Genomic DNA, 12,498 nt, shown 5'->3' with positions numbered 1-12,498 from the left:
TCCTGCAGCCGCGGCGCGTAGGGTGAAATAAAACACAGGGGGGCACTGCAGACTTTTAGCCTGGGTCACACTGTTCGGATGTTTCACTTCGGCGGCATTCATTTCACTTCCGTGTTTCCTAATCACAGGCAGTAGGCTCCAGTAGAGCCTGTATACTTGCTCCATTGCATGGTCTTGATGAGTAACCTACTGGTGATTATGGGTTGATGGCATTCGAAGCGGGTGACCTTGTTCTCCTCCTCTCACCGGGGCAGTGAGATCCGGGCTGCAGGTTTTGCTGGTAAAGGCTTCGGAAATTGGGGAAGGTGGAGCCTTCCCCAATTTCCGAAGCCTTTACCACTATCTTATTTTTATTTCATCCTTTTTTTGTTCTCACTGTTTTTGTTCTTTTTGCATGCGACATGGGTTAAAAAAAAATGATAATCTGTCTTTTGGGTTTTATACATATTTTACCTAGACCAAGTGTTTGTGACTAATGGTAATAATAACTACATCAGATTGATTTGGTTTTCTCCATTTCCTGAAAAGTGAAATATACAGGTTTCCATCTGACGGCGACAATACATACTATACATACATAGTTGCCAATCCAATGTCAGGATAGATTATGCACACCTTATTGGGTCCAACTTCTTCATTTCACTTGCAGAGTCGTAGCTACCATTGATTTTTTTCCCTTCTTCTTATCATCTGATACCTCAAACCACTGACTTAAGGGCTGGCAAAGCCAATATTGATGAGGTGGTGGGTTTGTACATTGCATCAGCTATTGTTACCGAGGTCAGTCAGTCACTGGGTGCTTTGACGGTCTCACTAACGGCATTAGCTCATGGCGTTGGATTCATCTAATGCACCACAGCTGTCCAGGGATAAGTCAAATTCAGTTAAGCTACTGAAATTCATACACTCGCTGAGGATGTACACCAGATCACGTCCTTTGCAGGGTTCACAAATCGATTAGGTTTCACTTGAGAGCGAACCATAACCTTTTTAATTTCAAGTTTGATGTGCATTATTGGGCCATGGAGTACGGACCTGGGGTATTGATGTGAAATTGTCCCCTCCTCTGGGATCCAAGTCTACATGAAACGTTGTGAGCTTGTAGATTGACTACTTTTAGCTATTTTGAATTTTGTTTTTAATGTAGAAAATTATTAAATGCATGGCCTGTTTTTTCCATACATACTATAGTTATTTTGTATTATTGGTAGTTATTTATTTTGTATATTTTAGTTATGCGTCATATCTGCCCTTTGCGCTTTTTGTTTACACCTCGGATATCTTCCCATGGTCAACGCCAAAAGCACAATTAAATTAAATCATTAATTGCAATTTGTTGAATGACCATTAATCATCAAGTAAAATGTCATGACATCCCGGGATTTGAACAGATACTGTAGAAGAAATTACTCTTGTTCTCAAACTTGTTGAATGTCGAGTAGTTACAAACAAGAGGTAAATATACAGTAGGTGAGTAGGCTATGTATACTTGTACGCAGTATGTACGCATATTGATGTTTCAACTCTGTATTGTCTGCTAAACAACAGCAAAGCGAGGAAATACCTTTTTCACAAGAATGTGTGATGAAATTAACAGGATGTGAGTCATTCTTGTCACATTTTCTTTTATGACTCAAATCCCATTTCCCCTGCAGGTCGAAGGGGGCACACATGAAAAGGAAGTCCTTTCACCTCGAACCCTCCTGCTGCTATTTGGCTGCATGTTTCGAGTAAATTGATATGTGTGAACTTGAAGCAGTGCATTATTGCTAAAAGAATTGCTTCAGTTCAAGATGAAAAGAATACAAGGCAGGATCTAATGCGTTTCCCAAACACTTGTGTTAAATGGGGGATAGTGATTTATTGACAACCAGCGTGTCTAGCAGGTAAATGTTTCCCTGACTTGGCCTCTCGGCGACTAAAAGTTTATTTTGGTAGTCGCCGGCACACGGTGAGACCGAGACATTTAGCAGACGCTCTTTTCCAGAGCAGCTTACAAACGGCAAGGTTAAAGTAAGTCGAGTCTAACAACACGATAAGTGGCTGAGTAACTGGAGCACTGTGAAAAGGCTCCACACTCTCGCTGCTGCCTCTTCTGTGTGGAAACTGAATAGAAGTCAGTATGGCCTGGACACCATTAGCATGTTGATTCTGACAGAACAGGGTTAGGTTGTGAGCTTGTATATCTGCTATTTTCAAATGGCTGAAGTGTGTGTGTGTGTGTATGTGTATGTGTGTATATATACACACACACACACACACACACACACACACACACACACACACACACACACACACACACACACACACACACACACACACACACACACACACACACATCCATCCGATATGATCCTTTACTTTGTCTTTCTGTCTACAGATCCTGATCGAGTTCTGTGCGGGTGGGGCAGTAGATGCTGTCATGCTGGGTAAGTTAGTCCCCAACCAAAACTCTTCACACAAACAACCCCAGAAAAGAATGTACAACGTTCTTGAGGTTCTCTTTTCATTTCATCCTCCAGAATTAACAACCTCTGTCCGACTCTCTCTCTCTGTCTCTGTCTCTCTCTCCGTCTCTCTCTCTGTGTGGTTGTTCTTTTTCCTTCTCCCCAGTTTGGAGAGAGCAGTCCAGCTGTATAATTATGTTAGCTCATATTTCTAGGAGTGGTTAGCCCACTTCTAATAGCTCAGCACTTTCTTTGTTATTTGGTGAGCTTTGGAGAAACACCTCGCCACTTGTCCCAACTAATATACCACTGGCCTACCTCATACTGGTTCTCAGCGCAGAGTCCCACCAGGGTTCCAAGTGTGTACAAAATAAATGGATGCTTCATTTGCGTTGTCGTGATCGTGTGGATCGGCTATTTTCTAAATAGCTATGAAATTGTTTCAATACTGGGGCAGATCCTCTGCAAACCCCCCTAAAGAACCCTTGGGGGTCCCTGGAACCCACTTTGATAAGCGCTGCCATAAAGAGTTGTTCTTTGAGAATGCTGAGGGACCCCGTAGCCATTTTCTTTCCACCCAGATGGCCCTTCTATCTGCATGTCATAACTCAGATGGTCCAGTCATACAGTACATTCAGACTGGTGCAAGGCCACTGGTGTCTGCCAGTTGCCATGGGAAACCATGAAGACAGCCCAGATGACCCGCTCCGCTTATCTATTTTAAAACTGTGGCACATGAAATAAGAGGACTAAAAACTATGTAGCTTCAAAGATGATGACTGGAAGTAATCTTGTGCATAATATCGTCCCTGTCGGGCAGAAGCCTTGTATCTGCATAATTGTTAATTAACAAATGAATGCCCTACTTTTGTCTCATCGTGGCATGTTGCGAGCTTGTAGATCTGCTAATTTTGTTCACTTTGGAAACATTTTGAAAGTGCTTACCGGTATGTGTGCATAGTTTGGCTTATTGAAGATCCACCTCTTCAAGTTCAGACTCCAATTTAGCTCGTAGCACTTGCCCTAGCCTTGACGACCTTGCCTTGCAGTCTTATGCATCTAGGTTAGGTTAAAATGTAATGCATTTTAGATTAGATGATGCCAGGTACATTTTGTTGTTCTGGCATCCTATAGTTGTATAGCTTCAATGTACATATTTATTTTTTTATATTATTATGTTTAGACAGATAGGCACTTTCTTGGTTTACCTATGATCCTAGATTACTATGTCTATGCATTTACCTTGAGTTTAAATTAGGGATGGGTCCGATTAATCGGTGATTCGATTAATCATTGGGATCAAAATCGATTATTAAAAAACAAATCTGTTGCAAAGGCTATATTATATTGTCATCCAAACCCTGCTCATGGTGACTACATTTTAGAGGATACCATTTATCATGTTAGCTTAGGCCTACTGCAGGTGACGGGTGACATTGCACTATATGGTGCAATGTTGAGTACAGGGCTACAGGCACACTTTGGTGGATAACAGATATTCTGTTATGCATCCAGTATTTGTTTTCCACATTGGATGCATTTTTATGGTTTCTTCAAAAATAACTTCTGCGACCCCCCCCACACACACACACACACACATATTGACGGCGGTGCGTACGCTTTTCTGACATGTCAATTGTCCGACATGCGGAAAACGGCCAGATTAAGGTTGGCGAACATGCGTTAAGTTTGGCGATGATTAAATGCCTAAATTGTATATTGTGTGCCTGTGGCTTTTATAAATATATTGAAACAACGAAGAGAAAAAAAGTCTTTAACAAGAACTTGTGACTAAATAATAATGACATTGGTTCCAGTGGAACATAGGTTCCCCCCTGCCTGAACATGATGTATTACAATGCATCCACACAGAACTGGAGAGGCCGCTGACAGAGGCGCAAATCCGCGTGGTGTGCAGGCAGACCCTGGAGGCCTTGGCTTACCTCCACGAGAACAAGGTCATCCACCGAGACCTGAAGGCTGGGAACATCCTCCTCTCCATGGATGGAGACGTCAAACTGGGTAATGGGCTCTCTCTCTCTTTCTGTTTCTGTCTCTCTTCTCTTCTGCTCTCACTCCCAGGGATCAAACATTTTCCAGACCAAGGATCTGCTTAGCAGAGAGAGAGAGATAGATGAAGCACGGACCCCCCATTATGTATTGTATAAAACTGTGTTGCAGATTAAACATTTTCATAGATGGTTTTATAGACTTGTTTGACACAACATGTCTATTCAACAGGGGGTCCCTGTTGAAGACCCCTGCTCTATCCTCTTGTCACGGAATACTACAAAATTGATTTGAAAGGCATTTGTAGAACCAGATAGATACATGGGTGCCGCTATAGTATAGTGCATTCTGTGCTCACGCACTATCAAGTGTGAGTCAGATGCTCATCTGGTGTTCTGCAATGCAGAGCCAACTTCAGAACACTCATGTTCCCAGTAAATAGCTCTTAACACATTCAAACACCAGTGGCAACTTGAAAATAGACAATCTACTATCAGAGCTGCTGCTATTGTAAAAAACAAAATAAATAAGTTTTACTGCAAGTCCTTTTCTTTAGTACTGAAAGTATATTTTGATGCCAATACTTTTGTATATTTACTAAAGTACATTTTTGAAAAACGAAGGGCCTTTTGTGTGGTATTTTACTGTAAGTAAAAGACAATCTGAGTACTTCTTCCACCACTGTTAAAGGACAAGAGCAAGCAGTCCTCTCTTGTGTTTATATATTTCAGTCAAGTTGTTTATGCTGGACATTGGAAGCGTACTATTACGTTTGTTCCAACAGTTAATGTGTTTACTGTGAGACCGACTACACTAGAGTAGCTTTGGCATCTGTATAGCTGTAGACTTTCTGATGATTATTTTAGGTAGGCAAGCTCATTAATGGGGCATCCTGCATAACGCTAATTAGAAAGCATTCACTTGGAACTTTAATAAAGAAAAGGCACAGTGCCAAATCCCATGCTCACGTGATCCGTGATATACTGTGAGAAACGGACAGAAATAGTCTCTCACACACACACACACACACATGTCAAGATTATGACATTTTCCTTGACGATTAATTGTCATACAAATAATTCAGGAGAGAGTGCCCATTTATGAGCTTGAATTTTAATTATATTCCAATTTTGTCTGCTCCCTTTTTTGTGTCATCACTTCCTATTTCACGTCACTTCACTTCACTGTATCCTGTATGAGTTCTCTCTCCTGATTGGTTAAAATTGTTATCCCGACCTTTACCAAAGAGCTGGAGAGACCGGGAGACACCTGTTACTGAACAAACGCTCTAGCAATGATTCATACTTATTTGAACAAAAAGAATATCTCTTAGTGCACCTTCTACACGCACTATTCAGACATGTATGTTTCCTGTGGCTGCATTGTGCTAGTTGGAGATATGCTATATGTTATTATTATACAAGTTTGACTACCCCAGTACCCCTTATTGCCTTTATTGTGTGACTCATAACTATGAATGGTGCAGATTAACACCCCAATCGCCCAGGACGAAGTTCACCGTCCTTTCTATTAGTAACACCCAGTGCCCAGGACGAAGTTTTATCCAAAAGACGAAGTTTATTGATCCGACGCATCGCATCGCTCTACAGCCTACGAGCGTCTGTTGCGCAATCCTCCATGTTGCGCAACAGTGGGACGTCATCGAAAATGTTCCCCCCCTGTTTAGCCGACGGAAATCTTAAAACGTTAATAACTCGCGATCTAAATCATCCCGTCCAATTCTAAGAAAAGATCCTGTATTAGACGGCCTCCCGCTGTCCAGTCGCTAGTCGCGTTAGATTTAATCATGCCTCCCGTTGTTGTCGATCGCCGTTAGAGTGTTTTGGCTACATTTAGCTAACCTGACTCCGCCAGATGGGGCAGCAGAGAGTACACTGGGTTCCCCCTCCTGCTCCCATCTGGGAACTCGCAGGCAGACTTGATGCACGGCCACAAAACGGCCTGGCCAATCAGCAGCAGCTAGAGGCGGGATAGCTGCTGCTGATTGGCCAGGCCGTTTTGTGGCCGGGTCCAGCCACATCCGGTATAACGTCCGGTCCGTCTGTAAAAGTGCTCCGTTGCTATAAATCGCTTGGGCGCTATGATTTAATGGATTAAATAACACCGGGCAATGTTAAATCAGATTAATTGACATTGTGGATCTGTTCTGTTTTCAGCGGACTTTGGCGTCTCGGCCAGAAATACCAAGACATTCCAGAGAAGGGACTCTTTCATTGGAACTCCCTATTGGTGAGTCATGCAGACTAGATCGGTGGTTCTCAAAGTGGCATCCGGGGTTAAGACGTTAAGAAGTTTGAGAACCACTGAATTGAACTAGATCAACTCTATTCCAATCCATGCCTGATCCTGATCCATTATGAGTGATGTCTCTCACGGCCGCTGGGCAGCCAGTCATCTGTTTGTTTGGTAACACCACACAAATGCTTTCAACCCCTGCTGTAAATAGACAATAGTTATACAGATACTGTAGCTCAGAAACATTACAGATGAACATGCGCACACACACACACACACACACACACATACACACACACACACACACACACACACACACACACACACACACACACACACACCCGTAAGAGACGGCATACAAACCCACATCCTGCGGAAGCACACACATAAAAGGTTTTTAGTACGCTTTAGCTTGTTTATCTGCAGACTTGATCTGATTATGTACTCATGTACTGCAGGGACTGACTCCACCACCAGACCAGTTCAGCCTAGGGCTAGGCACACCACAGAGACTGAATTGGTCAGCACAGAGACTAAACATCAGACAAATATACCACTATGGCACTTCATTCATTTACATTTTTTCTTATTTTTAGTTTTCACTGTTGCTATACTTCAAATAGAACAATGATGCACATCCTCCGTTTTTGGTACTGAGCCAGACTGCAAAAATAGAGCTCTCGATGCATGCGTTGTGAACTTGTAGATCTCCTATTTTCAGCTAATGTTCCTCCCCAGAATAGTTGCTAGGGTTCAAGTCATGTCCCCCCTGCAGTATCTCTGAGGACCCCCTAGTGGTCCCGGACCCCCTGTTGAAACCCCTGATATAGACTAAGCTTTGTCCTGCAGGAGACCCTCTAACTGTACATATTATACAACGTGGTTTGATTCATATTGTGCTAACTCTGTCATTTCCTATGTACAAAAACTCAACCACTATCATTATCCAGGATGGCTCCGGAGGTGGTGATGTGCGAGACGTCCAAGGACCGGCCCTACGACTACAAGGCGGACATCTGGTCCCTGGGGGTCACCCTGATCGAGCTGGCTCAGATAGAGCCTCCCAACCACGAGATGAACCCCATGAGGGTGCTGCTGAAAATAGCCAAGTCTGAGCCACCCACACTGATGCAGCCGTCACGATGGTGAGATGATGATGGTGATGGCTAGAGGACAGGTGGAGCTGTGAGATATGTTAGCTGTTGACTGTGAATCTGGGATGATGACTTGACATTGTCAGAAAAGGATGAGAAGCGATGTGATCAATAGCAAAAGCTAAATCTTTAATTAGGGGCCATGGCCATAGAAGGAGTTTCATGAATTTGAACCCATCAATCGCTGCTATGCTCAAACGTCCTCCTGTCATCTGCTTTAACATTTTAATATATTTTGGGGTGCACACGCATATCCGACACACCAAAGGTCCGAAGCGCAGGGACATGCGATGCGATGCGAAAATGCGATGGTCCGACATGCGCTGCTCCCGTGCTTGCGGTTATGGTTAGGTTAGGGATTGAGGTTTCGGATCAATAGTATGTCTGAACTAAAGCCTGTACCCTATATTTTTGGGGGATTTTTGCCTTTTTATTGATAGATTACAGTAGTCTGAGAGAGAGATGGGGTGGGTGACACCAGCGCTGGCAGGCTGATTACCAGCCTAGGTGCCCAGACGGCTACACCAGCCGCCCGGGTCGTCATTTGCTTTATTAAGACGAATAACTTAGCCAAATAAATGTCGATTCAATGTCGGATTACCGAACAAACATTATAGCATTGATTGTTATCAGTATAGAGCTTTGATTTATTTTATTTCTTAACTGGCAGGTCGCCCGAATTCAGCGACTTTCTTCGGAGGGCATTGGATAAGAATGTGGACAACAGGTGGAGCACGGCACAGCTGCTACAGGTGAGTTTACCTGCTGTTACAAACGGCATGTTTTTGTTTTCTTACCTGCCTTAAATAAAATCAAAAGGATGCTAGTCTTTATGGTCCACTGTGTGGCTACGCAGCATCCATTTGTCTGCAACGTCGTGGACAACAGGCCTGTGAGGGAGCTGATCGCAGAGGCCTGTGCAGAAGTCACAGAGGAGATCGAAGAAGCCAAATACGAGGAAGAGGAAGAGGAGGCCGAGGTACCTCAGGTAGGTCTTTATCATAATGATAGCCTGATAAAGGTCGAATAGATCAAAACGCTGCTTTTCTCTTAATAAACTTTTCAACTGCATTTGAAAACGGTGTGCAGGATTTTCTTTCCTTTTTCATTACATTGGGGTCTTGGTTGTCCTTCTCCTACGCACCTGTCGCCTGTAGGTGTGCAAAAGCCTTGCTTTTTATGGACTCTTAAAATCTTCCAAACAAGACAATTTGCACAACTCTGCTTGGGACTGATATGGTTTAAAAGTGAAACCTTAAATCATCCCTATTTGGCAGAGCTCAGAGTGACTTTTACGGCCCATCATCAGTAATGTATTCCTCTGCTGGTTCAGGCGACGCCCGGTCACAAGCGGGCGCCCTCGGACGCCAGCGTGGCCAGCAGCGAGGACGTCCCTGCGGCCTCCCCCTCCGTGGCTCTGGAGGCCGTCACGGAGAACACAGAGGACCAGTGGTCCAGCGATAAGCTCTCTGACGAAGGCCTGGGGACCAGCGAGGCAGACCGGGCAGAGGAGGACAAACTCAACGAGGTGTCCGACTCCAGCAACGAAGACCTGGCCACAGCAGGTAGGGCCTGCCAGGCACCATCATGACGTTTTAGGTGGAGATTAATTAAGAGTCCTAGTGCACACTGTTATCACTCAAAGAATCTCCATTGAGTCTCCGGTCATCAAATGATTGGCTGAGAATTGAGACAAATACTACAAAATGTCCATGTATTCAAGGCTTCATGAGTGTAATTGATAGAAAATAAGTCATTTCTACCTTGGATTTGAACCCGGTTCAAAATGTGTCACCTATGTCTAGGTGAGACTGTGACATGACCTTTGACACGATCTAAATGTCTCAATAGAAGAGCAGGGAGACAAAATCCAACCATCCCAATTGTATAAATTGAATTAACATACTGGATGCTAATTTGCATCCACAGTCCCCACACACTACATAAAAAGTAAAACATGCAGGCAGTGAAGCACATTACACTACGAGACAAAGCATAAAAAAAGAATGCCCAAATGTATGGGCTGTCAAGGCCAGATAGTTTTTTGCTACTTAGTAGCATTCCTGCATAACTTCTGGGTATGATGATGCATACCCTCCATACATATCAATGCAATGGAAACGATTGTGATGGTTATGTTATGTAATGCATTGTGACAGACCTGGCCACAGGACCACCAGAGCCCACCGAGGAGGAGTCACTCTCAGAAGAGCCCACCAAGCCTAAGCCCAGCGAGGAGACCCCTGCTGGCCTGGTGGTGTCACTACAACCAGAGCAAACGTCACATACACCAGCCGCCCAACAAGACTCTGTGACAGTCAGTCAGGAAACGGGGGAGGAGGAAAAGGAGGTGATTGATGCTCGACCCAACAGGACATGGCTACTTTGCAGACATATTAGCTTGGTCACTTTTTCTCTCACGTTTTTTTGTTTTGTAAAGTGGGGTCCCTAGCTAAATGTGTTAATACAGCATCACAATCATTTTGACCACTTTATCCATTTATATTTTGGCAACACAAATCTTCTCTTATGGGGGTCCCTGACACAAAACATTTTCAGATGGGAGTCCGGCCTATACATTTCGGGACAAGTTTAGCCCATTCTGGACGGGAAGCCGTTTTGGTGTTTTAACTAAGTATTATGCTATACTTTAGCTATTGAAAAATAGCAGATCTACAAGCTACAAGCTCGTAGCGCGCCACCGAGTGGCGTGCTACGGGCTTGTAGGTCTGCTATTTTTGAAAAATCGTAAAAATGCGGCACAAATCTTTGAATATATATTCTTTCAGAGCGAACTTTTTTTATTTCGACGTCAGGCCTAAATGGGTTTAAGAAGCGCTGGTTCATTGTTTACCTGGTATTGTCTCTTTGAGGCTAAAAGATACACTTTTGCATTGCTCTGCATAAGAGTGTCTGCTAAATGCCTTACATTGTAATTGAAGGTGCACGTTGAGGGATTGGAAGACACGCCTAATGGAGTGGAACCTGAAGAGGCCAAAGTAAAGGATGAAGAAGAGGAAGAAAAAGAAGCGAGTGCTGAAGAATCTGACATGCCTGTCCGAGCTGCTGAATGCACAGAGTCGGGGGAGCACCCACAACCTGCACCAGAAGAAGCAGCTTTCATCTCAGAAGGGACTACTGCGAAGGAACAGTCCACAGGTATGTATAGTAATGTATTTGGTCACGTGTGTCTCTCGACATGCATGACCTCATTGATGGTTATGACTTTGTGCCCTCCGAATTGTTGTTTTCCGGAATTGCCCGGATGTTCAGTCATGATTCATAAACCACAGATCTGACCTGGAACTTAAAAAAAAGAAGAGGAAAAGTAGTCACTGGAAATGTATAGTAATACGATTCCAGAAATAATTAAGGCTGTTGCCTTTCTAAATGTGTCCTGCGCTAAATGTTTATGTATTCCTTTTCTGTTCTTTTTTTAACGTGTGTGTGCATGTGTGTGTGCGTGCGCGCGCTAGTAGACAAAACTCAGGAGGCCGTAGAGGACGGGTCGTCACTTGTACGTGAAAATGGCGCACACACAAATGCAGGGACAGGAATAGAATGGAACGGTGGAACGGCCATTGTAAACGGAGCCTCAGATACTGCAGAGCGTTCCTCTGGGGACGTGCCGGAGGAGAAAACCAAAGAGGCTGAACCTGAGGATGGGGAAACGGAGAAGACGGTCCCCCAGGAGGAGGTGTCTGAAACGGAGGAGACAGTCCCCGAGGAGGGGGAAACAGAGGAGACATCTGCACACGGGACACAGGTATAGTGATCAGCAGTCTTGGAACCATTCACTCAACCCACGATACGATTCGATGGCGCTTGTTTTTCACGTAAATGTTCTGTTGAAAGCTGCAGTCACTGTAAAAAAAAGTCAAAGTACATCAGCTATTTTAGCTATTTAAAAAATATATTTAAGCGATTTGGGTTTTTGAAAATATGATCACGTGTGTAGGCCCGCGTGGAGTCTGAACCAAGAGAACAGGCGGGAGCTGAACCCACGGAAGGAGTCGGCGAGGAAGCCGAGGCGACCTCTGTGGTTTTGGAGACGCCGGACATTCCCGCGGCGCCCATCCTTGGCGAGATGGAGGAGGACAAAATGGCCGCCACCAACGGAGAGGAAGGCTCCGTACAAGATACCGTCTCTGTCCCCGAGAGTGAAGCGGAGTCAGAAACCAAGACGTGGGAACACGGGAGCCCTGTGGCCGCGGTCAAACCGGACGTGGAGAAGGACTCAGACTCTGGGAGCAGCTCTGCCGCGGACAGCAACAGCTATGACCTCAACCTGTCCATTTCCAGCTTCCTGTCCAAGACCAAAGAGCCTGGTTCAATGTCTGTACAGGTAAAATACAATGTTCTTTTTTTTTTCAATTTACGTTTTATAAACACAAAACTTCCTGTGATGACGGGTTATTTCCAAACCCGTACATGTCCCTGGGAGGAGGGAAAAAGCACAACCGAAGGGAATATTCCATATTGTACACTTACAATATGGAATATTAAACTGAGCAATTCATTGAAACTTCATCCCTCCCCATACCATCCCAAGTATTTAGTTTAGGGTTTTTCTCCAGCACTTTGGTCTGGTTAAGTGTAAAGGAGCAGCACGGACTCAAGGGGCCATTAAC

The 12,498-nt window shown here is 44.3% G+C and overlaps 1 protein-coding gene across 2 annotated transcripts in view; it reads left to right on the top strand.

Moving 5' to 3' along the window:
• The window catches only part of slka (STE20-like kinase a), a 43,626-nt gene that overhangs the window by 9,596 nt on the left and 21,532 nt on the right, over window positions 1-12,498 (top strand). The window contains exons 3-13 of one of the 2 annotated variants that reach the window (XM_079512681.1): window positions 2,381-2,429; window positions 4,320-4,469; window positions 6,635-6,707; window positions 7,664-7,858; window positions 8,538-8,619; window positions 8,724-8,855; window positions 9,201-9,432; window positions 10,027-10,217; window positions 10,810-11,026; window positions 11,347-11,633; window positions 11,826-12,212. In XM_079512681.1, coding sequence (XP_079368807.1) covers window positions 2,381-2,429; window positions 4,320-4,469; window positions 6,635-6,707; window positions 7,664-7,858; window positions 8,538-8,619; window positions 8,724-8,855; window positions 9,201-9,432; window positions 10,027-10,217; window positions 10,810-11,026; window positions 11,347-11,633; window positions 11,826-12,212 — 1,995 coding nt within the window. Of the gene's footprint in view, window positions 1-2,380; window positions 2,430-4,319; window positions 4,470-6,634; window positions 6,708-7,663; window positions 7,859-8,537; window positions 8,620-8,723; window positions 8,856-9,200; window positions 9,433-10,026; window positions 10,218-10,809; window positions 11,027-11,343; window positions 11,634-11,825; window positions 12,213-12,498 lie in introns of both variants that reach the window. The other variant, XM_079512680.1, reaches the window with a different exon arrangement.

The sequence above is a fragment of the Electrona antarctica genome, assembly GCF_951216825.1.
Source record: "Electrona antarctica genome assembly, chromosome: 10".
NCBI classification, from domain to species: Eukaryota; Metazoa; Chordata; class Actinopteri; order Myctophiformes; family Myctophidae; genus Electrona; species Electrona antarctica.
The sequence above is the reverse complement of the archived record's forward strand: the minus strand, read 5'-3'. Positions and strand labels throughout refer to the sequence as shown.